The sequence below is a fragment of the Numida meleagris genome, chromosome 1 (assembly GCF_002078875.1).
Source record: "Numida meleagris isolate 19003 breed g44 Domestic line chromosome 1, NumMel1.0, whole genome shotgun sequence".
In the NCBI taxonomy this organism is placed as follows: Eukaryota; Metazoa; Chordata; class Aves; order Galliformes; family Numididae; genus Numida; species Numida meleagris.
In genome coordinates this window covers 85166177-85193023 of record NC_034409.1, presented here as the reverse complement: position 1 = coordinate 85193023, position 26847 = coordinate 85166177, and the positions used below count along the sequence as shown (strand labels likewise).

Sequence of the window (26847 nt, the reverse complement as noted above, 5' to 3'; positions counted from 1 at the left end):
ATTTCAGGACCAAGACTGTAAAAGTCATCTCAAAGTTAAACTGTGCTTAACACTACCAAACACTTTGACTTCTGTCATTATCTTTGCTGGCTAGTATTATTATCCTACAAAGAGGTCTCTGCCTTCAGATATAGCATTTCATTAGCAATTTTTACGCTGTGGTCATTATTTCCTATGGGATCTGTAAAAGTAATTACAAAGATAAGTAATTACGAAGATACCCCTGGTGAGGGGTCTGGAGCACAGGCCTTATGAGGAGCGGCTGACGGAGCTGGAGTTCAGTCTGGAGGAGGCTCAGGGGAGACCTGATCGCTCTCTATAACTACCTGAAGGGAGGTTGTAGTGAGCTGGGGGTCAGCCTCTTCTCTCTTGTAACTAGTGACGACGAGGGGGAATGGCTTCAAGTTGCGCCAGGGGAGATTTAGGCTGGACATTAGGAAATACTACTTTTCTGAAAGAGTGGTCAGGCGCTGGAACGGGCTGCCCAGGGAGGTGGTGGAGTCACCGTCCCTGGAGGTGTTCAAGAAATGTTTAGATGTTGTGTTGAGAGACATTGTGTAGAGGGGTTATTGGTGGTAGGTGGATGGTTGGACTAGGTGATCTTGTAGGTCTTTTCCAACCTAGCTAATTCTATGATTCTATGATTCTAAGATGGGTCCAGTGTTGGATACTTAATAAAAGAATATAAGCCTGTCATACATTTACTGGATATTTTTTTTTCCCCCAGTGTTTTCAAAGTAATAAAAATTTGAAAGCTTACTACCTTAAATTGTGTCATTTTTCTTCTTGCAGGGAGAACACAAGATTTTGAAAGCTTGTTAATGGTTGTTGAAAGGGATTATATAGGCATCCTGTACCTACTAGTCAGAATGAAAACCCACCTGAGAAAGAAGGCATGATGCAGGAAGTAGCAAGCACCTATAAGTTGTATGCGCTCCAGTGCATTCAACTCACACGCACTTAGAAACTCATACACCCTCAAACAAGAAGTTGTTCTGGATGATTCCACTATTAACTTAAAAGTTTTATGTTGCTTCAACTACAGTTGTCAAAACTTACTTGCATTTGACAATTCCTCAGCTCTCATTTTGATTTCTCACCCCTAAATTAAAGGCATAATAAAAGATTAGGCATCAAGTTATCTCTGTGTTTGGTAGCAAATAAATTAAAAAAAATAGCAGTAAAATAGAGGTAGTTTGGTCACAAGTTTACTTGCTCCATCAATATGCTTATCTTCTCCTAAGCTGAAAGGATGACTTCCCATGGCCTGTTACTCTGCTACTTTATGAGCATTAAAATTACTTCAACATGAAGATGGGGAAGACCTGATGAAAGAAGATGCAAAAGGGAAAATATAAAATTGATGGATCTTGTATGGTTAAATGTTTTCTCCCGCTAACCAGGAAGGAAATATAACAGCAAAGGGAAACAAACAAACATTACGAGCGTATAAATAAAATGCTGAAAAATATGACCTGGAAGTGTCCGACAGTTAAGACGCACAAGCAATTCTCTGATCAATCACATTTGCAATATGAGTTAATCTTGCCTCCTATAAAATTCACGTGTTATGTTCACGTATACATACAGAGCTTGCAGTAATATCAATTAATTATGATCTCCACTGAAGCTTCATATTTTATCCCAGTACCATAAATACAATATTAATCACTAATTCTAAACAAACTCACTGCTCAACTTGAAATGGGTACAGTTTCCCAGTCCAACACTTACTTGCATCGTTCTTCAATACTGCACAGTTCATAAAACACTAAACAGACAATGAATTCAGCTGCATTCATAAAACATCCCAAAAAGCACCATCAACAACTTGTTTATTCAGAAACAGCAGAATCACCAGCTTAATGACTCCTGAAACTTAGCACCGCTTGGAAGTTTTATCAAATATTTTCACATATGCACATGTATACACAAGAGCTTTCTAAGCTACGTAGTCTTCTGACAGCATGCATGCAACAGCAGAGCTGCATCACCAGGAAGCCTCTTCTCCATTACATGCTACATATACTCTCAAGTGTCAGAACAACTTCAGGTGCAAATATCACATATACATAATGCATAAAATACCAAAACCCAAAATCCTACCACCAGCAGAACGCTCCCTCTTCTCTACCCTCCCCCACATCATTATTTCAAGACGACAAATCCCTGCTCCTCTCTGCTGTGCAGAAGGCATCAGGATACTCTGCAGAATGTGGGACAACAAAATTCTAATGCATCTGTCCCCTTTTCAGCTTTATTGCAAAGATCTGGGGAACTCTAGAGATGCAGTTACTACTCACAATGAAAGAGCATGCATTACCTGCTGCACAAAAAACTCCACAATTCCAATATGAAAGTTCCTTATAATTAAGAGAGTCTTGTCTTGTTTTGCTCTCCAAGTAGTTAAGTAAACAAAGAACTGTTCTATGCAGAATAGACTTTTAAAGAGAAAACAGCATTCGTATCACCTTCTGCATCTTTAAGTTCTTCAATCAGAAACCATTTATTAGACAGACATACTTACACTTTCTTATTTTTTTAACCAGAATAAAATCCGCTTTCTGTCCCAGGTGTCTGTTGCAATTCTCTAAGCATATTCTTAAAAGAGATACAAAGGTTCAAAGAGCAGTTGCGAAGAAAGCTATTTCACACCACTAACTTGAATTAAGTTTGATGCTTCCTATCTTTCCTCCTAAATGGAAAGCTAACTGTGATAAAACATCAAGTCCAATTAGAAACATCCACTAGACGCAACTGCTTGTGTGAATGACTTCCTTTAGAGTGTGTTTAGTTGTTTTCACAGAATCCTTTAATCATTGGGCCAAATACTGTAATCTTAAGAAAAAGATCCTTCAGCCTCACATTTCATTCACTAAGCGCGTCACTGAATTTAAATCTCTATACATTTTAAAACAAATCTTTCAAATCTAAGTTATTTTACAGAAATGCTGGAAAACCACTGTTGCAGCCTGTGTCATGTATGCCAGACACACACGCTGTGATTCCTTTCAGCTTACGGTATTGTCTTGCCTGAATTTGGCAACATAATTGTTAATTATTAAGACAATGATCAAGTGCAACACAAGACTTCCAGAGGCAGAGCTATGGGAAGTCAGTTTTCCTGGAGGTTGGTCTCATCAGTACTGTGTTTGCCAGAATCCTGAAAACTTGGTTCATGTTGGGCTGTAAGCTAGGATTTGTTGCTCTCAAACCTGACAAAAACCTGACAGATGCCTCTAGGTACAGGAAGAAATTAGGGAGCATAGATGCAAGGTTGCGTACCCACAGATGGGCCACCATCTTGCCTCAGCACATCGGGGCAACATTTTCTTCCGTGAATTCAGTGCCTATGACAGCAAGCATGGCTGCTCAACTGGTGTGGAGACCATTTTCCCTCAGTTTTATCAAGAGCAACACCATCCCAACCTGTAGGCATCTTCCCAGTACTTTAACATACAGCTGCCTCTCCCCACCCAGCCTTGCCTCCTGGCCTGGGGCACCCTGGTGCTGGCCGCCTCACTGCTCTGAGGGCAGTACAAGCACCCTTTCTGCAACAGAGCTCCTGTGGTGACAGCCAGCCCCAGCCACAGCCATGGCCATCACCACCATGGCCAAGGACCAACCATCACGGTGGACTGACAAGATGAGCATCACTCATGATGAGGTGAGCAGCCTTCAACTGCTCTTTTGCTTTTAGCAACTGCAGCTTCCTCACGATCACCATCAACAAGCTCAACTTCAGGTGCTCCTGTAAAGCCATTAATTAGCCTTGGCTAATAGCAAGTTCCCTTTAAAAACAACACAGTAATAAACGCTGCTTACAGCTTCATGCACCAGAGCAGGCATTTGCTTTAATATCTCTCCTGATAATGTCCACTCAGATCCAGAGACCTGATGCCAAATCCTAACTCGTGAATCAGAGGCTACCACCTGTTCTTCTTTAATTACAAGTTTCTCTGCATTGCATCAGCATACTGAGTCATTTTTCTCATTCAATCAAAAAATAATAATAATTAAAAAAACATTATTCTCTGGTCTGTGGTTATCTCCCCAGTGTTTGTGTGGGAATGTAAGGTTTAAAAAAAATCTTCTATTATGCAACATTACTATAAAAACACAAAACAGATTACCAACATTCAAAACTGACATTTTATTTCAAACATGCAAAAAAGCTCCTCAAAACCAATTTTTTTAAAACAAAATCATCTCTAGTATTTCAGCTATCAAAAGTCAATACACTATGAAAAGTACTAACTGATGAACACCTAAATACAGCAAACACCTTCAAAGAAAATCACCATTTTCCTGCATTCAAGTCTAGAACACACCTGTGGGACATCACAGAAGAGTTAGGTCTCTTCTTGACTCTCCAGCATGAACACAAGCAGCACAAATACCAATCTGCACATTAGCTGCCTGCCTATGTAACTTAGCACAGTAGCTGTATCCATATACTGGCCTTTCCCTTATTCACACTTGCCTTTGTTTTGATTGGCAGGAAGAAAACCCACTGATTTAAGCCAGGCCACCCAATACATAAAGATTACAGATCCAATCTACATCCTTGATCTATGCAGGAAAGCAGCACACACTAACATTGTTAGGGCAAAATAGTGGCTTGCCAGTGACATAAATTATCCTATTCCTGCATCTGTCCCACACTCCTGAAGTTGGATACAGTTCAATAATTATGGCTATTCACACAAAAAACTACTTTTTTCTATAAGAGACTGGAGAGAGGAGAATGCTATACACAGTCTTGGAGGATGACGCTGGCGCACGAGCACAAGGCTTGGCCCAAGCACACGAGCACTAACCAGTCACCACATTGACAGCTTCTTGACACATGGATGTACCTGACTTCCTTCAACATGCTAAGAGACCAACATGATCTGTATAAGCAAATGGTAACACCTCCCAGACACTACACTGACTGGCAAGGCCTAGATGGCTGAGATAAATACAGGCAGCTTGGCCACAGCGTTGACTTACTTGTATTCCTAGAATATTTCACATACTTCAAGGACTTTACTTTCTAGTTAGTACATCTGTAAGGAAAGGCAGCAGAGCAGTGTAAAGATTCCACCCTAAGCACCAAATGGTAGTATACTGGTCCTTCCCTGCCTCCCTCACTCCTATAAAACCCCAAAACAGGCCCTCGGATAGAGGTCATCTCCAGCAAGTTTGCACTTTCAACAACCACAACAAATCTTAATATCAAAACAAATACCAAGTTAATTGAATAATAATTTCCCAAGGGAAAGTACTGTTTTCAACACCTGGTCCTATAAAGGAAATCCATAAACAGGATTTGCAACTTGCTAATGTAGGAAAAGCTATTAATGCTGCCTAACCAGACTTTGCCTCTTAAAGGGACGTCCACAACATGCCCTCCCTGCATATGGCACTGACCATCAAGGACTGGCCCCAACTGCTCCAGATGGTCACAGCAGCCCTGAGCTCCTGGGCACCTAAACCTAATTTAAACCAACCAGCCCAGTACAAGAAGCACCAGCTGCAGCAGCCCAGCAATACACAAGCGCTAATTCACCCTTACTCAATACAAGTTAAATTAATGGGTACGCAGCTCCATGCTATCACTGCCAAACCACTACTGATTCTTGTTCCACCTTATTTAAAAGCACATTCAGGTAACTACAGAACCCAGCAGTCTGCAATGCAGACATATCCTTAGGGTCTGATATTATGCCAGGCTGGACTTAAGTATCCTGCATTTGAAGAAGGTGCTTTTAAAAAGTTGGTAGCAAAGAGTTTTTTGACTTTTCAAAAATACCCTGAGTACTGCACAGTCAGCTCCCTACAAGTCAAAATTCCTCAAATCCAACTGTAAAACACACAGGGGAGGGACAGGGAAAATTCTTATCCTTGTTAGTAAATAGGCAGTATATTTGCCAGTTTTTCCCTGGCTGGACTCCTTGGCTGTGTTGGGCATTTAACAGAGGCCAGCGACGTGCTGCATTCCCAAGGAGTTCATGGAGAAGAGAAAGCACTCAGCACCTCAGTAGGGGATCTAGTGGATGGGATGGCTTCAATTGTCCCTGAATTAACTAAGATCAACAATACAGTTCAGACATTAAAGACACAGTTTGGCAGATATGAAGAGAAGACCCCAGGTTTCCTGGAAACATATATTTATTCTGGAGAGGCATGCATCCTGCAAAGTCTTCTCCACCACTCATCCCTATTTCTCCTAGTAATATTGTGATTAACTTCCAGTTAATCACTACACAGCAATAGAATCAGCTGCCAGACTATTTTGCAGCCTTTGTGAGGCCACCCAGTATGTTGTAACAATTTTAAGTACACTACCAAGCAGAAGTCTCTAGTGATTTTTTATTTTTAACTATTACGATTTTTTTCTACATCACAGCTGAGAAACACCATGCAGTTCCTACTACTCCATAGGAAGCTACCATTCTGGCCACTAAGACATTGCTATACACTCTGAAGTCTTTTTCTGTACTGGCTGTGACCAAATTAAAGTTGCTCTTTCCAACCCTGGTGCTGCCACAACCAACGACTTTTTGTCAGTAAGGAACAGTAACAATCAAACTTTACCTTGCCACAGAACTCTGAATATGCAGTGGAAGAACGTGCTCTGCAAAGCCCATCAAGGTCCACAGGGTTGTAGTATACAGGAACAACACTTTAAAATCTTATTGTACACCAACACCTTGGCAGCACATGATCCTTTATTTTAAACTTTAAAACAGATTTCTTCCATCATATGTGCATATAAGTGCACGCACTTTTTTCCGCCCCCCCTCAGTATTTCAAGTCAGCAGAAGCGATCTGTTGCTTTCCTCTGAGTCGTTAGAGGAATGAGGCATCTCACTGACATGTTATTAATTGTCTCTGAACTTTTTGGTCAAATACAGCTAAGTTTGTTTCAGTAAGCTGTAACTGCTTAATAATTCACAGCTGACAGTCAGCCCAATTCTACTGGCATGTAACTGTGCAAACTGTACACTTCTTCAACTGCATACAACAGATTTCAGTAGTGAGTTCATCAAATAGCTGAATATTTGCTTATTTACTTTCCTAACCACTATTTTAGGATATTTATGTAGGAACTAAAATTCTTTTCAAAACTAAAGGCAGGTGAGAAGCACAACCATCGGAAACTGCAAAATTTTCATTTTAAAATAGTAAGTATTTGAATGCAACCACTAAAATTATTCAGGCTTGTATTTTGGTGAGATAATGATATATGCTGCTTCTTTATAATAGTTGCTGAGAACATCCATCTCTATATTCCTGTATCCCTGTCATTCAAGCAAGGTGTAGATATTTTACCGGACCATTTTATTACATCTTAGTGCAAAAAACTTTAAGTTGTTCCAGGACTGAATTAAAGGTTCTTAACTTAAGTTGCTTCCGACACTGTCAGAAAAAAACAACAACATGATTTCACACACAGGCATGTAAAAATATTCACTCCGTTCACCTCAGGTGCTTATTCCAGATATACCCATCACACACGCTTACTTTTTTTTTTTCCTACAGTATAGAAACAAGAAATTTACTGGGAAGGGAGAAACTGAGATTTTATATTAGAGTTGAACTACTTCTACTCTTAGTATCTGTCTAATGGTTAAGAAAACTACCTAATCCCATTCTTGCCTTAGCCCTACTAAATTATACTACCTGTCCGCATAAATGAGGCTGTCCAAATTACCAGAGGTACTTGGCTGATATAGGAAAAAAAATCCTCACTAAAAAAAAAAAAAAATAGAAGTAGACATTTGCTGATGTAAAAGATAAGAAAATCTCCTAACACAAATCAAGAGATTCATGAGTCTCTAAACCAGTCCTCTGTTGTCCACTGAGTCAGGGCCAATAGCTTCGTCTTATTAACTGCTTTGTTCTCTGTTACTTCTGCCAACTAAAATCTTGGAAGTCCACAGAAATCCACCTTCTAAGGCACACCAAAGAGATCACGGAATACTGAGAGACCTAGAAATCAAAGCGCGTGGATAAGCAGGAGCAAGTATGAGTGTATAACCACAGGGCCCTCAAATCACATCTTTGATGAGAAAACTTGACTAACTCCTTTCTTTTGTGGTGCTTCTCACATCCTCATCACAGAAATGTTTCAAGAGAGAACACACCATCAGCAGGTAAATGGAAACCAAAGAAAAAGTGAAACAAGAACTCCAGCGGACAGGGATAGTAGGAACAGAGGGAACAAATCCCCTGCATTTCAGCCTTATGCACTAGATACTGGCCAGCAGTCCCACTAATTAGGATGAGCTGTTTTCATGACTTCCAATAATCCCCACTCTTTGGTATTTTTAATGCTGGTTTGATACTTTGGTTTTCAAAGAAAAACACCTCTATGGTCTCATTAAAGCAGCAGAAATTCTTTCACTTGCACAGTTCCAGATGCTGTGTCTGTCCTCACGATCAACATTCCCACGATGTCAAGATGAGTTTGCAACTAAGAGATGCTTTCTGCCAACTTGTTAAACTGTGAACCTCATACGCCTGTGAGCTGCTGAAGGGCTTCAAGCCCACTTTCTGTTCGCAGCAATGATGAGAAATTACAAGCAAGGAAGCACTGAATGAACATGAAAGCCCTTTGTGCTGATACAGTAATAATGCACAAAACATTTTTTTTTTTTTGGAAGGAACATTCTTGAGGCTAGAATCTCATCTATTTGCCTAAACTATTCAGAAGTGCAAGGTGGGTTTTGAAGTCTGGTTTAACTTGTTCATGATCCAAATGCACACAACTGGCCAAATCGATTCATTACCTTTACACTCCTTCAGATCACAGCTCACATGTAGCACAGTTAGCTCCTGCCACCTTGTGGGGCTCTGTGGATTTCCCTGAAAACTTGTTTCAGCAGCGACTCAGTAAAAAAAAAAAATAAAAAAAAATTCAGGAATTCGTTTCCTTGTGTCTCATCACGGTGAATGAGAAAGTGAAAGAGAAATATTCATGGAGATAGTATGCTATTTTGAATATTTTCTGGTTCGTTATTCCTAGCATTGTTTACATAGCTGAAGGGCTGGATTTAGTAATCATATGGAGGGTGTTTTAAATATTTAAATATCTGTCAAGAATCCTAAGTTCTAGATAGGTTCTTTGCTGATGCATCTAAGTTTAAAATAACACTGTGATCAAATAGTTGTCACTAGCAGTAAATTTCACGTGTAGGAAGGAGATTCCATGTAGAAATAATATGAATTTTAAGGCAGAAAATCCTTGCAGTCAAGTGCATTTTTGAAACATAGTAATCTTACTTTTGTAAGGAATTACGTATTTGTTCAGCTTTTAATACAGCAACAACACACGTCCAGTTCTCCCAAAAGATCCTGTTCCATGTGATCATTTTATAGCTGCAACTTGAGCTTCTAATTAGTGTTCCTCCCCTATTCGCTCCCCTTCACCCCTATTACATGCAGGGGACTTAATGAACTACTGAAATTCTCCCAAGAGGAATAAGAACTGAAATGGGAAAACTTTATCAACATGGGAAAAAGCAGGTAAAGATCCTTTGATCTCCATATTCACATCTTATGCTTTGCCTACTGCCACTCAGACAGGTAACCCACTACACCTACTTAGAGGAGGTGCAAAAGACAACAGCAACTATTGTGAAGAGCAAGAGCAAGGCTATTTAAGAGAAATATCTGCTGCTCCAGATCCCCAAAATTAAAACATACAAGGAAGCGCAGACGATGTGAATCCATGAACCTAATCAACAACCCAAATGAACATGCTTCTTTTCATTCTCAGAGCTCAATGATTTGTCACAGATGTACAGAACATTTGAGGAGCACTTCCCTGTCCCACATCCCATTCAGATACCTTTACTGAACGTAGAGGAGATTTACCATGTTGCCTATTTGTTGCTACTAACTGTAGTATGCTGAACTTCTTGGGACTTCCCTTGGTAAGTGGGAAAAATTGTCAGACTCAAAACAGGAACAGCGCTTTCTAACATCATAAGCAAATTGCCTTTAGTAAAGGCCTCACTAGCTCATAAATAAACTGAAGAACAATAATTAGAGATTCACAGCCAAAGGAAACACAGCAGAAATGCTCCCTTTCATCCAAAAGCATAATGTATTTTTGTTACAGATTGAAGCAATGACAAAATGTTGGGCAGTGCCTCAAGTTGGCACATCATACCTGAGGAACAGAAATGTTGTGCTCTCAGATAAAAAATTTAAGACCTCACAAGCTTGTGTTTGTCTCCAACAGCTTTGATATTCCTCCCCCGCCTTCTCCTACTTTTGAAGTCCTAGTAGTAGCCAGACAATTAATTTACAAGTCCAAGTTCAGAAGTATCTCTGGTAACACCTAGGCTGAGATTCCCTCTCAGATTGAGTTGTGCCCATGCACTGACTGTGTCTGGACAACATCAAGGCATTCCTCACACATTTCCTTACGCATTCCTCCTCTATAGGAAACTCATGAGAAAGGGAGTCCCATGAGGCATCAGGGCTGCAGAAGACACCCTGTGCACCCTAGAAGTGAGATCCAGACAATCTCTTGCAAAGATAGCCCAGGTACCAGCATCAACTACCCTCACTCTGTGTATTTGGAATATCAACATCTCCTTGCCAGGTGCCATCTGGTTCAGTTCTTTCCCTGCTGTGGAGTACCATGACACCGAACCAGCTTCACTCTAACTGTAGATGTGTATCTAAGGCACCTTCTGAACCTGGCTACAGAAAAAAAGGACTGTTATTATCTAGCACCGGAACAGGTTCAGATCCAACACCTACAGCAAGTCTCTCAACACCATCACAAAGCACTAGAGAAAAACACTGGGACTGTAAGAAACGCCAGTTCAATGAAAGTGAGTGTTGACAACAATCCTCCCATCTCCATTATTTCTCTAATAGTTCTATATTTTGAAATACTAGCAATGCAGTAGGAAGATCCCTGCTTGCCTACAAATTCAAAGCAGTAACAGGGAGTTGAGCTACTCTACAGGACTGTTGGAAACAGACAGTTCTCGTAGCCTGATCGAAAGTCCTCTTGGTGAGCCTGTTGGCCATGATAATAGCACTCCTAAACAGGTGCAGATTGAAAAGTATCTGATTATTTCCACCCTCCACTGTTGCCCACAGGTTCTGAACATCAGCAGCAATAGTTGACCAGTGTTACTGACCAGCATTAACTCTGCTTAAGTCTGCAGGATCCCTAAGGAACCAGAAGCATCAGGTACAGGTCAAGGAAGCAACATGGCATGTCTTTATTCTGGTTCCTATCTGAAACACTACTCTACATCTGTTAGGGTGAGATCTGCATTACTTTTTCTTGAAATGCCTATTTTTCTGCAAAAAAGTTTTTGCAAACTTTTGTTGAGGAAACTTTCCAAGCAGTTATAAGTTACATTATTCAAGTAATAACCAGAAAAAGACCTCACCTCACCACTGAGCCACTTACCACTACTATTTTTATCTATATTCTTATTCATCTCCTTTTATTGTCAGCTGTTTAACCTTACGGTTTAGGGAGAAAAGAGGAATGTTCTGAATGTAATCAACTCTATTTCTTAGAGAAACATCTTTATAAATCTGTCAGGCTATAGGATTTACAAGCTTCTGTAAGTAACAAGCCTTATCAGATTTCCAAGGCGAACCTTGCTGCTTTATAAACTGGAATCCACAATCAGATCCATCTCCACCAATTGTTTCACCGATGCCAAGCCACAACAGCTTACCAGAACAGTGCACATGCCCAAGGATCTGAGCCAAAATGTCTCAGTGCAGGATCAGGTCCCTATACAATTAGCTGCATGTAAGGCTTCAAGCCTGCAACAGCAGTAGCTCAGGGGACTGCTATTACAGAGGTACTGCAGGACCGGGTCTTGAAATAACCAAACACATAAAGATCTTGGTCTTTTCCACAACTGAAGAATTCTTACTGTTACACTTACGCATACACCCCACAACCAAAAAAAAACCATTCCCTCTCTCACTCCCAAAAAACAAAATTATTTTGCGTTTGTGAAATAAAAATCAATTCTTTGAAAAGCAGTTGAGACCAGCATTCTTTTCAGACTAAACTTTTAAGAACTACAGGCTGTTTCTTCATATATATTTACTTTTAAGGGTGTTTTTCAATTTGTTTTTCCTTGAAGATATGTATTTTTGTAATTATAATCTTTTCTCATGTCCCTCAGATGAAAACCCTATGTAACCCTTTGGGATAAACTCAAAGGAAAAAAAAAAAATCAGTCCAAAAAACTCAAGTTCAGGAGCACTTAAAAAAAGGTCAACAGCTAAAAAACCTGCACTGACCGTAATAGTAAAATAAGTATGGGGAATATAACCTCCTTAGGATCCACCAATTTTTACCAGTTATTTTCTTTCTACCATTTTATTTCACAGTATAGTACACAGATGGCTGGATTTGACATCAGAAGGTGAACAAGGTATTAAGAATTTTCTGTGAAATCGAGTTCCGGTATGCTCAAGACTGTGTGCCAACTGAGAAAGTAGAACATGCTTAAAACCCTAGGTTGACACAGAAGTCCAAAGCTCTGAACAATACCAGCATATAAAAAGAAAGCACAAAATCCAGTGAATCTCAGTCAAACCTACTTTGAAAGACAGTCATTAGGCTTCCTTGTTACTTAACTACTACTAAAAATTACAAGTTCAAACGCAAGACTGGAACCACCAAGTCCTCTGCAAAGCCCCACACTGCTGCAATGTTTTCTTCCTTCGATACCAATTATGTCAATTCCTAGAGCAGCTGAACTATTGAAATATAGACCAGGCCTGGCTTAAAAAGCCCTTTAAGCAGTAGGACATTTTAGCACATGCCTAGTATCAGCATAAACACATTTCTACCACCTCTGCACATCTCAGACCACAGACAGAGCACACTCATATATCCCTGCAGAAGTCACTTTCAGAGAAGTCGGAAGAACGGAGGGCGGTATTCATATAGCGCCGAGTTAAGGAGAAATCCTACAGGGTTATGTTTCTATCATGCAGTGCAAGCTCATGCATAGACAAGAACAGGTCTGAATATTGAAGTCGGATGCTAGCAGATTTGGTGAGAGTTTGTGAATTCTCAGCCAGTTTGCCTGAAATCTGACCTGACAAAGTTATCACTTTTTTGTCCCATCAGTATAGAAAAATAATACGGCGTGCATAGAGGGCAGAAGTTTTAGTAACAAAGAGGCAGCAGGTGTAATAAATTTTTACAGCGATGCAGAAAATTCCAGGAAGTTCAGGAGCTTTGCCATGCCCTGGCCTTACCTGAACATCTCTGGGACAACTCTGCAATCTGTAGAATAGAGTTCTGAAAGATTTGTAAGAAGTAGTTAGCTGATGCCTGTAAAAGTATGCAGTTCTGACAGCAAAGCATTATTATGCCCTAATAATGGGTTATTGTTGACGTTCATATATGTTACATACTTTGTTAAACATCATCCATGTTGTACAGTACGCTCGAAGACTTTTCTGTTTACATACCTGGTTAGAAAGTGAATTATTTTGACTCTTTGGTAGGACAAAATGCTGAAAATCAACCTTCAGTCCACCTCTCTAGAGCAGCTTTTTCAGACGTTAAAAAGCATCGCAGATGTTAACCCAAACCAAGGGGACTTACACTGAGAGTATATTGTATTAATAGTGCTGTTATTTTAACTGGTATTTTACCCTATGGCAGATCCAGCACTCGGTAAGAAACAAAATGAAGTAAAAATCTGGACAATTTTTTTTATTATTATTATTTTTAAACTTTCTGTCCCACAACTCAGTATCAAACTTTTCCTTTCAGAGATTGCACCACACTTCACGAAGGAAGAAGCCATCACCATCCCAGATTTGTAAATGGAGAAACAGAAAGAGGAAGCAATCTACCCAAGATCATGAAGCAAATTAATAGTAAAACTGCATTACTGGCCTGTTTTCTTTTTTCCTGTTTCATCGGGCACAGTTTTTACTCTTTGAATCCTAGAAGGAAGTGCAAGCCTTTCATTTGCTTGCTAAAGAATAAATGTAGAACTAGAATGTATTTTCAACCATCTCTCTGAATATATTTGAGCTTAAACAGTAAATTGTATTAGATACAAGTATTGCACATGCCTCAGGACATACTTAATAAAGTTCATCCAGTGCCTGGTGCACATCTTACTAGAAAGTCACTCCAAGCTTTCTCTTCTTCACTCCTAACACCATCAGAGTGTAATTCACATGTTACCCAAAGAATCTGTCCACCTTAGAAAACAGCCTTGCTTCAGCTACACTGGAACAAGACCAGAACAACTGATGTACCAGGATCCCAGTGGAAACCACCCAAGGGATCTTCCTATGTGTGTGCCTCATGCAGAAGGTGTTACACCAGCATACCTTTATGGGCCACAAGGCAGTTACAGAAACACAAATAAACCCTTACAGAAAAGATTTTACAGCTTATTTTGGTCTCTGAAGGTGAAGAAGTTGTCACAACACGCAGTACCTTCTTTCTGAGTTTATTGTATCCATGCTCATACTTTCATCCCTGTTTCTGCAGCAGTAAAATCCACACCAATAACCAATATCACGATACAGGTCAAGTACAGAAGAGCCTTATAGAATAAGTCCCTCAATTAGATCTATGAAGACATTTGCTACAAACCTGAATTTCTTCCCACTGAAGCCAACAGCAAACTTTCCACTGAACTTGGAGAGGCGGTGATCTGAGCCATCACAGCACCGCTCCTGGGAAAACGAGGACTTAATTTGCAGTGATGGGACTAAGCCCTCTACTCCTCCAAAATAACCTCAGAGAGGGGTAGAGATGTCTCATTCTTCCCATCAAGCATTACCAACGTAGCTACAACAATATTTTAAACACGCAGTGCTCCTCACTGGTTTTGCCAGAATCCCCCACAACAAACAGAGCCCAACTCTGCTCCAGCAGCCTCAGTGGGATCACACAAACACATCAGCTCAGAGCTCAGACTGAGGGGCATCTTACAACCAGGTTTTTTTATGGCCAGTAGCTCACCTCAGAGTGAGCCATCAGGAAAGCACCGCTAAGCACATGCTGAGGAACGGGCTTCTCCGAGACATCTCAGGCAGAACACCCTCCAAGATACCACTACTCCTGAAAAAAAAAAATCTTGGCTCAAATACTTCTTTTCTGAAAAAGAAACTCTCAACATTTCACATATTTAAGGGGGGGAGGAAAACGAGTCAGAACAAGAATAGTTCAATCTTAAGGAAACGCAGTAACTATAAAATCAGCCACATTACTAAAGCATTCTGTTTAAACACTTACGCCAAACAAGAGCTAATTGTTTTAAGGCACTTTCATAAAACATGAATGCTTTGGCAATAAACAGCTTCCATAAGAAAAGTTGCCTAAAATGCGTGACTTATTTCCTTACTGCTCTTGTAGCAAATATATGGGAAAAAGAAAATGATGACCCTTTCAGGATGAGCGATTCATCTTACTTTGGCATGTTCTCTTAAGAAAAAGTGTAGACAATATTCAGTAACTTTCCCACTTTTTTTTAAAGGAATGTGGTTGTTCTTGACTGCTTTCAACATCTGTGAACAGATTTCAACGGTCGCTTCAAGTCTTCTTTAATTTCTATTTAAGTTTATAATCTTATATGTTAATATTTAGCCATACAAGAACCCCAACAGCTGTAGATACTTTGAATACCCTACACATTGATACAAAAGAACTCTGACAAACAGGATAGAGAGACATGATCACAAGATCTGTTTGCACTGAGGAAAGAAGGCCATAAAAACTTTTACTTAAGTGTGTTACTCTTCCTTTTGGGGGGAGCAAAATTACAATATATGAATAGTTTGTATAACCGTGCACCAGGCCTCAGGCACACTCTACATTTCTGAGTACAATTCTCCAATCGCCTGAGGTCTAATTCTGCATTCCTTAGCAGTCACAAACACTGGTACACTCTTCCCCTGCTGCAGAAAAACACCATGGAGCTGCAGAGTGAATAAGTGTTATCAAGGTTTTTGACTCTGTCAAGACGCTAATAATATTTTGAGTGGGGGGAGAAGGAAGGGGAAGAGATTAGAATTCTTTACCCATGTTACACCATACAGTTTCTATGGCATTTATCATTTTATTTATCTTGTTTTTAATCATTTTCTTCATCTAATACATCAATGAAGCTGAGCAAAACACATTCAGCAAAAAACCTTAATTTCAGTTTTTGGGTTCTGGACAGCAGTGGTGCTAGACTCCTTCCTGTAAATTATCAAGTCCTCCCTCGACCATTGAAACCACAGTCACACATCACGCAATCGGATGGAAAGACTGTCACAGCAGTTTTTAAAAGAATCACTTTGTTGTTTTTATTTATTTTCATCACACAACTTTGTAAACAGACAGGTCTCTGTTGATCCGTACCTGCCAGGAGCAGCAGAGGCATCCATCTCCCATAAAGATGTTAACCCAGCCACAGCGTCATCTAGTGAGCTGCTCTGTGCTCCTTCCTGGTGGCAGACTTTTGTTATTACAGACATGAACTTTGGATAATGGATACTGAAGTTGTCTTAGAAAATGTTTTCAGCTTAACATAAATAGGTTTACAACAAAACAAATCCTTTCTGAAAAAAGCAAATTAGACTCAAATTTCAATCAGATGTTACTGATGCTAAATGTATATTAATAAAACACGCTTAATTGTAATCTAGCTTTATTTTATGACAAACCAATGCTAAAATTCTATTGCAATATTTTATAACTCAATATATATATATAAATAATTTTGATTTTTTATTTCAAAATTGTAAAAAAAAATTTAAATACTGAACATGTCAGTCTTCACTCTAGGACCAGGAAGAAGAATTAGGTTTAGAACCAGGTTACCTGAAAGCAGCAACTTCCATCACAGTTGCAGGAAAAAGTGTAAGTGGTATAAAGCTGAAAAAGCAAGAAAGCTCATTTTTCTTCTCTTTTGAGAAAGCAAAACAAATGGGGATTAGTTTTCCCAGTTTTAAAAGCTTGGTTTGGTTACATCAGAATCTGTACCTTATTCGGGATCATACTTTCTTTCAAGCACTGAGTGCAAGCACTGCCTGCATTAACCCACGCAGGAGTGTTGGTGCACATGTATTACTTTAATAAATAGGAATCTTAAAGACCACAGTATAAACAGTATGATTTGTCACGTTCTAAACAAAAGCTTTCCACTCCTTGCAAACTAAATAATTGCATATAAGCCACATAATTACTTACAAAAGGGGCAGGCATACAGTGCATCCTCTGAACTAGCAAAAAAGAAGGGCTAAACCTAGTGTAAAGGCTATATTTAGAAACGTATTTTAACGGTCGTCTACCAATAGACACTGCCTCTGAGAAAACAAATACGAGAATACCAAAGCAAAATGAGATTAAAATCACCAATCTAAACTGAGCATTTATTGACTATAGTCATGATTTCAATCCGTTGCACAGACAGAATTGGAATGCCAGGGCACCACATATGCAAAGGTAACGTGCACACCTGGGGCTCACAAAAGCCATGAAAATTTGGTGTAAGAGCCTCCCTGTCTGAGCTCTGCCTGCCTCCACAATCTGCCTCAGCCTGGCTCAATGGCTGCAAGGTCTGACGGCACTCCAAAACACACCCAAAGACTTCTCTGGAGGATCCCTGACTCAGAGCGGCTGCTGTCCTCACTGGGAGACCTGAGCTGCCACCCACTGAGTGGGGACACCTGCGACAACCACCTCACCTCCCCTGGTCTGTTTACTCCATCTCTCTTAATAAAGAGCAACCAAACTCTGCACGCTGCCCTGTGGGACCACCCAGGACGGCAAGCAGAAAGCACATCACCCACGGCACCGCATCGCCAGGAGCCTGCTCCTCCAGGCAAATAAATAACTGCTTCCTCTGGACCTGCCTCCCAGAGGGAAAGGATCATCCTTTGCTGCTTGCAAACCAGGCAGGCCTGGGCAAAGAGGCCTGAAGCATTGCTCAGAGATCCACCTGGCTGAGCAGTCAGCTCGCAGCAGCAGCGAACTGAGCAGAGATGGCAGAGCTGCAGCTCCTCTGACAGCATCCTTGCAAGGAAATCAAGCCCCACAGGGCTCTCACAGCACCAGGTTTGGTCCAGGTAGCTTTGAGCCACAGAACGTACTCCACGCAAGCCCCCGATGCGCTGCAGCAACACAGAGGCGAGCACATACAAGAGATGCAAGGAAAACACTGAGTTAATACCAAGGGGAACAGTTGGAAACAATTTGACACACATGCAGGCAGTTCTCTTTCAGATTAATGGGAAAGGGACGCACACAACCAACAATCCCACTTAGCTGTCCGTGCTTTACTTCCCTTATTTAAGGTTTTCTATACTGATAAATAAAATTGAAAACTTCCTCCACTCGCTCAAGTTCTGACACTTGTGCTCTTTATTTAGTCCAGCAGCCTTCCACAAGCAGCACAGCAACTTCTGTTTATTCTTTCGCCTCTGGAACGTGTTTTTAATCGATGAAGCAGAGGAAGCAAACTGCGAATAGGTTCTTGCTTAAAGTATTTGCTACCAGCTTTGTCATTCTTCATTTTGCAGACACCAAATTTCCTCCATAAACACCCCTGTTTCTCCAAAAGCAGCTGGAAATTAATTATGCTATTTTTATTTTCTTATTAATTCCTATGCCATAGCTCTGTAATCAGTGCTGAATCGTGCTGCAATTTTGTGTACTTGTTTCAAAATATATTATGAGCACTTGATGACTGATGTTTAACACAATGTATGAAAGAGTATCTCAAACAAATTAGACGGAAGAAACACAAATAGAGACATTTTACTTGAAGAAAAAAAGAATTCCGAGACATCCAAAAGACGTAAATGCTGGAACTCACAAGTCTGTGGCACCGTGCTCACCGATGAGAGAACTGAGGCAGGCAGGAAGTCTGTGCTCCACAACATGAGAACTGAGCATAAAAAAAGACTTTTTGCAAAGAGAAAGGACAACTGAAGCCAGACTTCAGTGAACTGGAGATGATAACAATACCTCTTTCAAAAGCTATGCTCTCCAACTACTGATTTACCCTGCATCAAAGCACTTTCCTCACTGAGTCACATAAACTTGGGAAGCAAACATACATGCAAAGTAGCTGTACACACATGACAAAAGCCGTACTATTTAGATGCCGTGTTCCCAGTCCTTTCTCATTTCCAGGAACTCTGCACATTTCAGTCTGTGTTCCTTGCCCTTCCTCTACTGCTCATCGTCAGGCCACGCACTTGCGCACTGATTACTGAGTGCTATGGGTGCGTGACCCTGGCAGGACTGGCTGCATATCAATAATTAAGAATAACGCAAAATTGGCAGCTTTCCTGAGGAATTGCAGGCTACCAGCAGCCTCGGTCAGATCCATGAAGGGGTGTGGATCACTGACGTAGCTCCAGTTCTGGCTTTTTGTCCAGTACTCCAACTGCAAAGGTATAGCTGCAGGACCGAGCTCTTCCATAGTTAAGACAAGATGCAATGACATCCCCATACTTTGCCCCATAAAAAACAGTAATGATAATAATAAAATACATAAATCAGCATGATGTGCCTCACTATAGAACAGCTATTGCTTAAAAGTGACTCATGGACAGTAAATTGAACATGGCCAACCATAAAAGTGCCCATTTCATCAACCTGGCAAAAAAGCACAACTTCCTCTTAACTTTCATAGACTGATTTTAATGCAGAATATCACAATGTTTCAGCTCTGCTGACTTTTGTGGAGGTATTTCATGCTGAAGAGCATGAAAAAAAAAAAAAGAAAAAACTTGACTTCTTATGTCACTCTTTCCATTCTGTCCCAAGGTTTTCTTTATCAAGCTTCATCACCAAATTTCTCACAGTGTTGTTCTCTTAAATAAGCTCACATACAGAAACAAGAACTTAGGATAATTTGCTTCATAAAAGAAGAAAGAAGACTTACTGCACAAGACATAATCCCGACTACTATCACGCGAGATGCCTTACCCTCTCCTACAAGCTCTTGTGAGCTCATTGGTTAAGTTCTGACTGGGGAAGTTATGGGAGAGAAGAAGAGAAAGAAAAAAGAAAAGAGACTACTTCCGAGAATGCACATGCTTGAAGGTCCTTACATAACTGGCAGAAAACACCTGAAAGGTATAGGATCAAAGCCACCAAGCAAACAGCAGTAGAGTTCACTTAGCAGTTTCCATCCTGCTAAAGGCACTGCTGGGCACACTCAGCAGCACAGAGCAGCCACTACGATGTGGTCAGCCCACCAGACGCCCAGGTTCAAGCTTTCCCCACTTGAACCCTGCCACGGGCCAATTCATCTGTCATCAGTGGTGCTGAGGCGCTGCCCTTCACCCTGTGCACCTGGTCCTGGGAAAGCGGCTCCTGAGAACGCGACGGCATAAACCTTCCTGGTGCTGCACCTACAGGAGGAAAGTAACCATGCAACAGGACACTGGGTCAGCGTGGTCACCAAACATCTCACAGCAGACTCTCCAGCAATTTGCTACAGATTACGGTCCTCAGAAAAAGAAAACCAAAACAACAAAAGAAAAAAAACAAAAAAAAACAAAAAACAGGCACCAGGATGAGCAACTTCCCACTTCCCCTCAGCAAGGGAAGGTGCAGACAGGATTTGTTGAGGTTCTTGTCAAGACAGCTTCCACTTGAGATCTAAGTTCTCTGAACTTAGTTCTCATGTTGTGGAAGCACGCTGAGTTTGTTTCATCTTTGCTGGGAGAGACACTCAGTGACAACAAGGGTCAGTAAAACGCCGCTTCTTACTTCTGAAGATTTTCACATTTTATAAAAATCTTTTACACTGAAACGCCCACGGGGAGGATTTCTAATGATAAGAATTCCATGCTTCCCAAGCATTGGATTTTCTACAGTGTAATTGCATAAAATCCAGTTAACTGTCCTCGTCCTTGCTAAAAACTGAAATTTTGTTGTAGTAGCTTTCTTTGTACACAGAGATGCCTGAAGCTGGTTTATTTTCACATGCTGAATTGTCCATGCTCATGACGACTTGCTATTACATTGTACATTTGTGTAAGAGGCAGGAACATGGGAAAATGTCAAACGCATGCTCTGTTTGTTGATTCATCTTTTGTATTATCAATTTTATAAACACCAGAAATGATAAAATGCTACTGTCACTGCAAATGCTACAATTAGATCTTCACTAAGTGAAGTTTCCTTTCCTCCCTGAGTAGAGCTCCTATTTTAAATCCAAAGCCACCTCATCTCCACAGTAGTGAAACACTACTTTTCAGCAAATCTTAACGTCTAACACGAAACACCTTTATTGGGTTTAGAAACAGAAGCTCAAACTGGTAAGTTCGGCTACTTATCTAAATAGGCCCAGAGTGCCAAAGCAGGCTCTTCTGCCAATTTCATGTTCCGTGAGAAAGTTAGTTGTGACTTAGCACTAGATTATGAATATTGAATAAAAACAATGTAGTCATAAAAAAAACTATTCAGACCAATGCATATTTTTATGAAAACCAATATCTGATTTCATAAAGTTAACACAGAGAAGTTAGTATTAAGTAATGTAATACACACTATAGCCCAAATAGCACATTCAGTGGCAAAAACTCCTCAGTAAGCTCTCCTCTTAATCTAAGCCCTCCTGTCAATAGCAACAGAGTTGAAAGCTAGCAGTTTCACACTACTCTAAAGATATCTTTTTAAAAGTTGTGCTACGGAGGAAGTTGGGTATTAGTATGAGATGCTCAGCTGGCACAGAATTCAGTGAGACCGCTCACACGTCAAGATGGGCATTTACCAGGAAAGCTTTGCAGGAAGCAGACACTGAGGGAAAGGGCATAACTAAGCAGTCAGATGTGGGTTTAATTCCATTCTTTGCTCACAGTAACCTGCTAAATGGCTGCAGACAAGCCTGCGCTGCTTCACTGTTCTGTATCTCAGGTGCCTAGAACAGGGATAAGAAGTGACTGTTCCTTGTTTTGAGGTGTGTGATTACAGCATGGCCTATGTACTTTTCCAGACAGGGCACAAGAACACAAACAAGGCAATGCCAATTATTAGTAACATAATTCAGAGAACAATGTGAGATTTGTTGTTTCTTTTTTTCCCCTAAAGCGTTGCAATCTCACAGCAGGCCGTCAATCCACTCTTCAAGTCTGAGTAACCCCTACACTGATTCAGGTCTTATCCCATCTGAAACCCATCAAGAGGAGTGACAGCTGGAGGTCTTCGTGGAACACATAAGCATCCCCAAGCACCAGGCTCAGTGCACCGCCCTCAGAAAGAAGCACTGCACCATCACTAAAATTTAAATAACAATAGTTATAAATAAGTAAATAGTAGCTGTGGTAAAAAAAAAAAAAAAACAACAAAGAGGAGTCTGTTCTAATGATTATTTCACATAAATCAGAGTGAAAAAGCTTCTGACAATGAATTCCCCTAATAATAAGGGGAAGAAAGGAAAAGGAATAAAGATAATACTGCAGAAGAAAAAACTGACTTCTTCCTGTTTTTGCCCCCTCAAGAAGCAGTCCGAAGTACATATGACTGTTATGTCAAGCCAGTTTTGCAGACTCCTAAGTAATAAAGAAAGCATAAGTGATTATGATTACAGCAGGATAAAACAGTATTCATACTGTGCTAAAACAAACTTACTTCACTCAGGTAAACTGTTCCATACATGGGCACGGTGCGACTTAACGAAGGGAGGTTTCATTAGCCTCCATCTGCAGGTGGAGAAGGACATACGGCCGCATTTCCACGAGTATGTTCTGACCCTGTGAGCCTTCAGCAGGCCCACACAGAGGGCACAGGACATGACCTGGGCCCACAATTTGGAAAGCAGCCGCTGGTTTTAACAGTGACAGTGCGAGTTATGGTCAGGAATTAGAACCAGAGTTTCAGTTCAGCTCCGGCTTTAGTTTCTAGCATCTACCCTCCATCACAGAGCCACCTTCTCACAAACATGGAGCCCTGAACAACCGCCCATGCCATGCAGAGGCCAAAGAGAGCAATGTTTCAGCTCACAGCTGCCCAGGTGTCACTGCAGGTGTGTTTACAGCCTTCACACTACAGCAGAGCCTGCACGCGTGTGGCATACACCTTGCCTGCATGCTCCCCACTACTTACACACTGGAAGAACAACTCTCCCCATCCACTTGCTCCAAGTTTCCTAACTTGCTAACAGCCCGCTACAAGCCCTGTCCAGGACATCACTGACCATCAGCCCACAGAGGACGAGCAGCAGCAGCAACCTGGAATAACTTTCAGCTCTGAATGCAAGCAAACATATTAGTGAATTTAGCAAGACTTGTCACACGATTAAAGATGTTTGTGTGCTTAGAGGATCGCAAGCCGGAGAACCACTAACTTCTGAACAGAGTGCATTACAAGTGTTCTGGAAGAAAAAAGTGCAAGGTATAAAATAAATGCACGATTTCCTCTGATATTTTATGTGGAAAATGTGACATTTAAGATCTTTAATTATTCACACGACAGCTACGATGGAGAACATTTTTCTCCTTGAATGGGAAAACAAATATGGACAAATTCCTCTCAGCATCATTCCTCTCCTAAACACAGCTCCCACTGAAACCTATGGGAGCTTTGCAGGTGCTGGGTGCAGAACAAGCAGCCCCCAACAACTCTAAAGTGCCCAGGGCAACTTCCTGACATAAGTTTACCTCAATGTAGAAGCTTCCTAAATTGTGGGTCTGCTTTGAAACACTTTATCAGCTCGCTGGGCTGGGAGGAAGGGGAGCATACAACAAACTTTGGAGATAGGGACCAATGACTGAGAATTACTCATGGCCCCTTCCTAAGCACATCTCCGCCTCCCAGCCTGTGACACACCAGCACTCCACCTGGCTCTGCTTCTCAAGGGCCATCCTGTACATCAGGCCTGGATTACTGAACTCCAGCCATGGATGGATACTTCAGTGAGACTTTGTAATAAAGCACATCTTTGTTGTTACCAAAACAAGCACTCTTTAAAGTACACGAATATTTCTAGTTGTGGCCGAATCTAACAAAATCTTCATTCTCCCCTTTAAATGGCCATGTTAGTTTTATTACACTTTAAGCTATGAGGAAACATATTTTTCAGCCTCCTCTAAAACTTTTAACGTGCCTTTTTGTTCAAAAGAACACTTTTCTTTTCTTTGCAATTTGTTCATGCCAGATCAATATTAGGCAAGTGCTACACTTAGGACTACACACAAAACAGAGGCCCACTCCTCTTAGAAGTTGTAGACAGATGATTATCTCCACATAATTTCTAGGACTGAACTCCCATGTACACAGAAGGCTTCGTCACACAAAACTACAGCTAGAAAATGACTGAAGGGCCCACTTGAAGCAAGGCCCCCACGGTGTTCACGCCCTGTATCTTTTACTATTGCTCCAAATGAAGAAAAAGTCCTAGGAACTTATAGCTCCCTAACCCGACTCTTACCCAAAAACACAGAAAATTAAGTCCAAAAAATCAGCATACGTGTATTCAGCTCTGAATAACAGTTTGAAGCTTATCAGCTAGTTTCTGAATTTCCCAGTGTGTTCTTACTTTGGGAAAACTGTTGCATCAGTTACTCTACACAGAGCAGGATGTCAGTAATGCTATAGAACAGAAAGCAACAATTTGTAATAAAGAATTTCAGTAGTTTAATTTGGTGTTTATAGTCTCAGACCTACACATATGAACCCCACTGCCCACAGTATCTGGAAAATGGAGATTCGGGTGCAATTCTACAGGAACTGAAGTACAGGCAGCACTGTCCCTGTGACCCACCTCCCCACAGCGGTTATCCCAGCCTGAAAGAAAGGTCTGTGGCCACAGCATCACAGAGCACAGCTGCTCCCTGCAGCCCCCTTCTAGCTGGCACGTTTGGGACCATCACTTATCACAAGTCTGCTGTACACTGACTGGAAAAGGTCATGGCTATGTTATTAATACTTCACATTTATGAGTGCTAAGCTTATCCCAAATGCATGCCTCATCTTGTTTTCTGTTAAGTATACAAAATTGCCATGAAAAAATATATATACACATACACACATAAAAACAATCTCCCACTTCCTCATTTTAAGCCCAATGCAGTTTAGTGCCACTGTGGGCAATGGCATGAAAGGTGCTCCAGTGGCACACACCTTGTGCTACCTATGAACGCAACCCCACAAATGCACAACCTCTCCTTTACATGACCTCGTCCACTTCAGCTCTGAAACCAAATTCTTCATCAAAAGGTGTCGGAACTTTCCCACAGCGTACGGGGAGAACAGGAAGCTGCACACTGGAAGGCTGAGGAATACTACCACCAAGTCACTAAGGTTTGTCTTGTATACTGAGAGGTACCTGCATTCATCAATGCCAAAAGAAAAAAAAAAAAGCAACACAGAAACAGTACAGATAGAATTCTAATTAATGCTGTTTACATGTTAGAACCGAACCAACTCCTGCTGTAGTAGTGCTGCTGCTACATCAAACTTCTTGCCAATTCCTGACCCACAGAGATTTTCCATCATCTGCTCCAATGGTTGGTATTTTCCATGTTTTTCCCCTCATCACTATCAAAGTGAGTTTTTGACCTCCACATTGCACTATGCATATCTTAACATTACTTTTATTCAAAACCTCATCCCTAAGCCAATGAATTCATCATCCTTTCAAAACAGGGTTCAAAAAAAAAATAACAGGAGAGACAAAGCAGCAGTGGAGGGACAAGAGACGCAAGGACGCACAGTGCTCGGCTTATTCTGTCCGACCCCTGTGCAGAAACTTTGCAAGCCAGCAGCTGCTGCCAGCACCTGGAGAAGACATGTTTCCTGAGGTGGCAGAACCCAAACGAGCATCTTCCATGTCAGAAGCGGCACCGAGAGCTGCTCTGCCTCAGGAGCAAGAAGCGAGCTCTTTTTCTGTGTGTACGGTTTACATACTCACCCAGGAAGGCAAGTGGAAATTACAGACAGACGAAGATGAAGCTGTCTCAAAGCCTTTGTCATGTGATAGTGACCTATAAAGTATCAAATAAAAGCACACCATCAGCACACCGTCATTTTACAATATCACAGCCCGCCGCGACACTGACGAGAGGAGCGGTCCCAAAACTTGAGGGCAGCTTTCTCCTCGCCCCACCCCACCTGAGCTCCCAGCACCACACGGCAGCAGCAGGAAGCCTCGGGAAGGCGCAAACAAAAGATGCACCGTGGCTGCGGAGGGCACAGGGAGCAGGTCGCCGCGCGTGCAGCAGCAGCAGCAGCAGCAGCAGGGTGGGTTATTCTTCCTCCCTCTGCCCGGCGGCCGTTCGGGTGCACGCACACCTATGCGAGCAGCACGAGCAGGGTCGCCCCACGCGAGATCATCGCCACACAGGAACGAGGGGCGAGGCGGAAAGTTGCGCACGGGTGCAGCGGGCAGCACCGGGCAGCACCGGGCGGCCGCAGGTACCGGAGCTCGCGAGCGATGGCTTCGGGCAGTGCCCGCGGCCCCGGGCACGGGGGCCCAGGCCGCCGCCCGTGCGAAGTGTAGGGCCAGCGGAACCCGGGCTGCGGGGTGGGGTGGGAAGGAAAGGTATTAAATATGGAGCGAGGCTGCCGCCAGCCGGGGTTCGCCGCGGCTCAGCCCCCACGGCGGCACCCCCAGCCCGCCGCCGGTCCCCATCAAGTTTGCATCTTAGTTACAAAATGTCGATCTCGAAGGCTGACAAGACACAGGGAGACGGGGAGAGGAGCGGAGAGCGAGCGAGCGAGAGTCACGGAGAGAGAGAGAGAGCGCAGAGAGTCCATCTTGCTTTGAGGGGGGAGGAGAGCGGCAATAATGCAGCGCATAAATCTCGCCCTCCCGGGGGGAAACTCTGCCCAACACCTTTGGGGGCGGGCGGCGGGGCCGCGGGGCTCGGGGC

At 41.8% G+C, this 26847-nt stretch overlaps 1 protein-coding gene across 7 annotated transcripts in view; it reads right to left on the bottom strand.

Moving 5' to 3' along the window:
- Positions 1-26788, bottom strand: part of BBX (BBX, HMG-box containing) — a 131176-nt gene extending 104388 nt beyond the window's left edge. For 2 of the 7 annotated variants that reach the window (XM_021400615.1, XM_021400677.1), the window contains exon 1: positions 25887-26788. In XM_021400615.1, coding sequence (XP_021256290.1) covers positions 25887-25988 — 102 coding nt within the window. In that variant the 5' untranslated portion in view covers positions 25989-26788. Of the gene's footprint in view, positions 1-14992; positions 15016-25886 lie in introns of those variants that run through there. The other 5 variants (XM_021400633.1, XM_021400601.1, XM_021400623.1 and 2 more) reach the window with 5 other exon arrangements.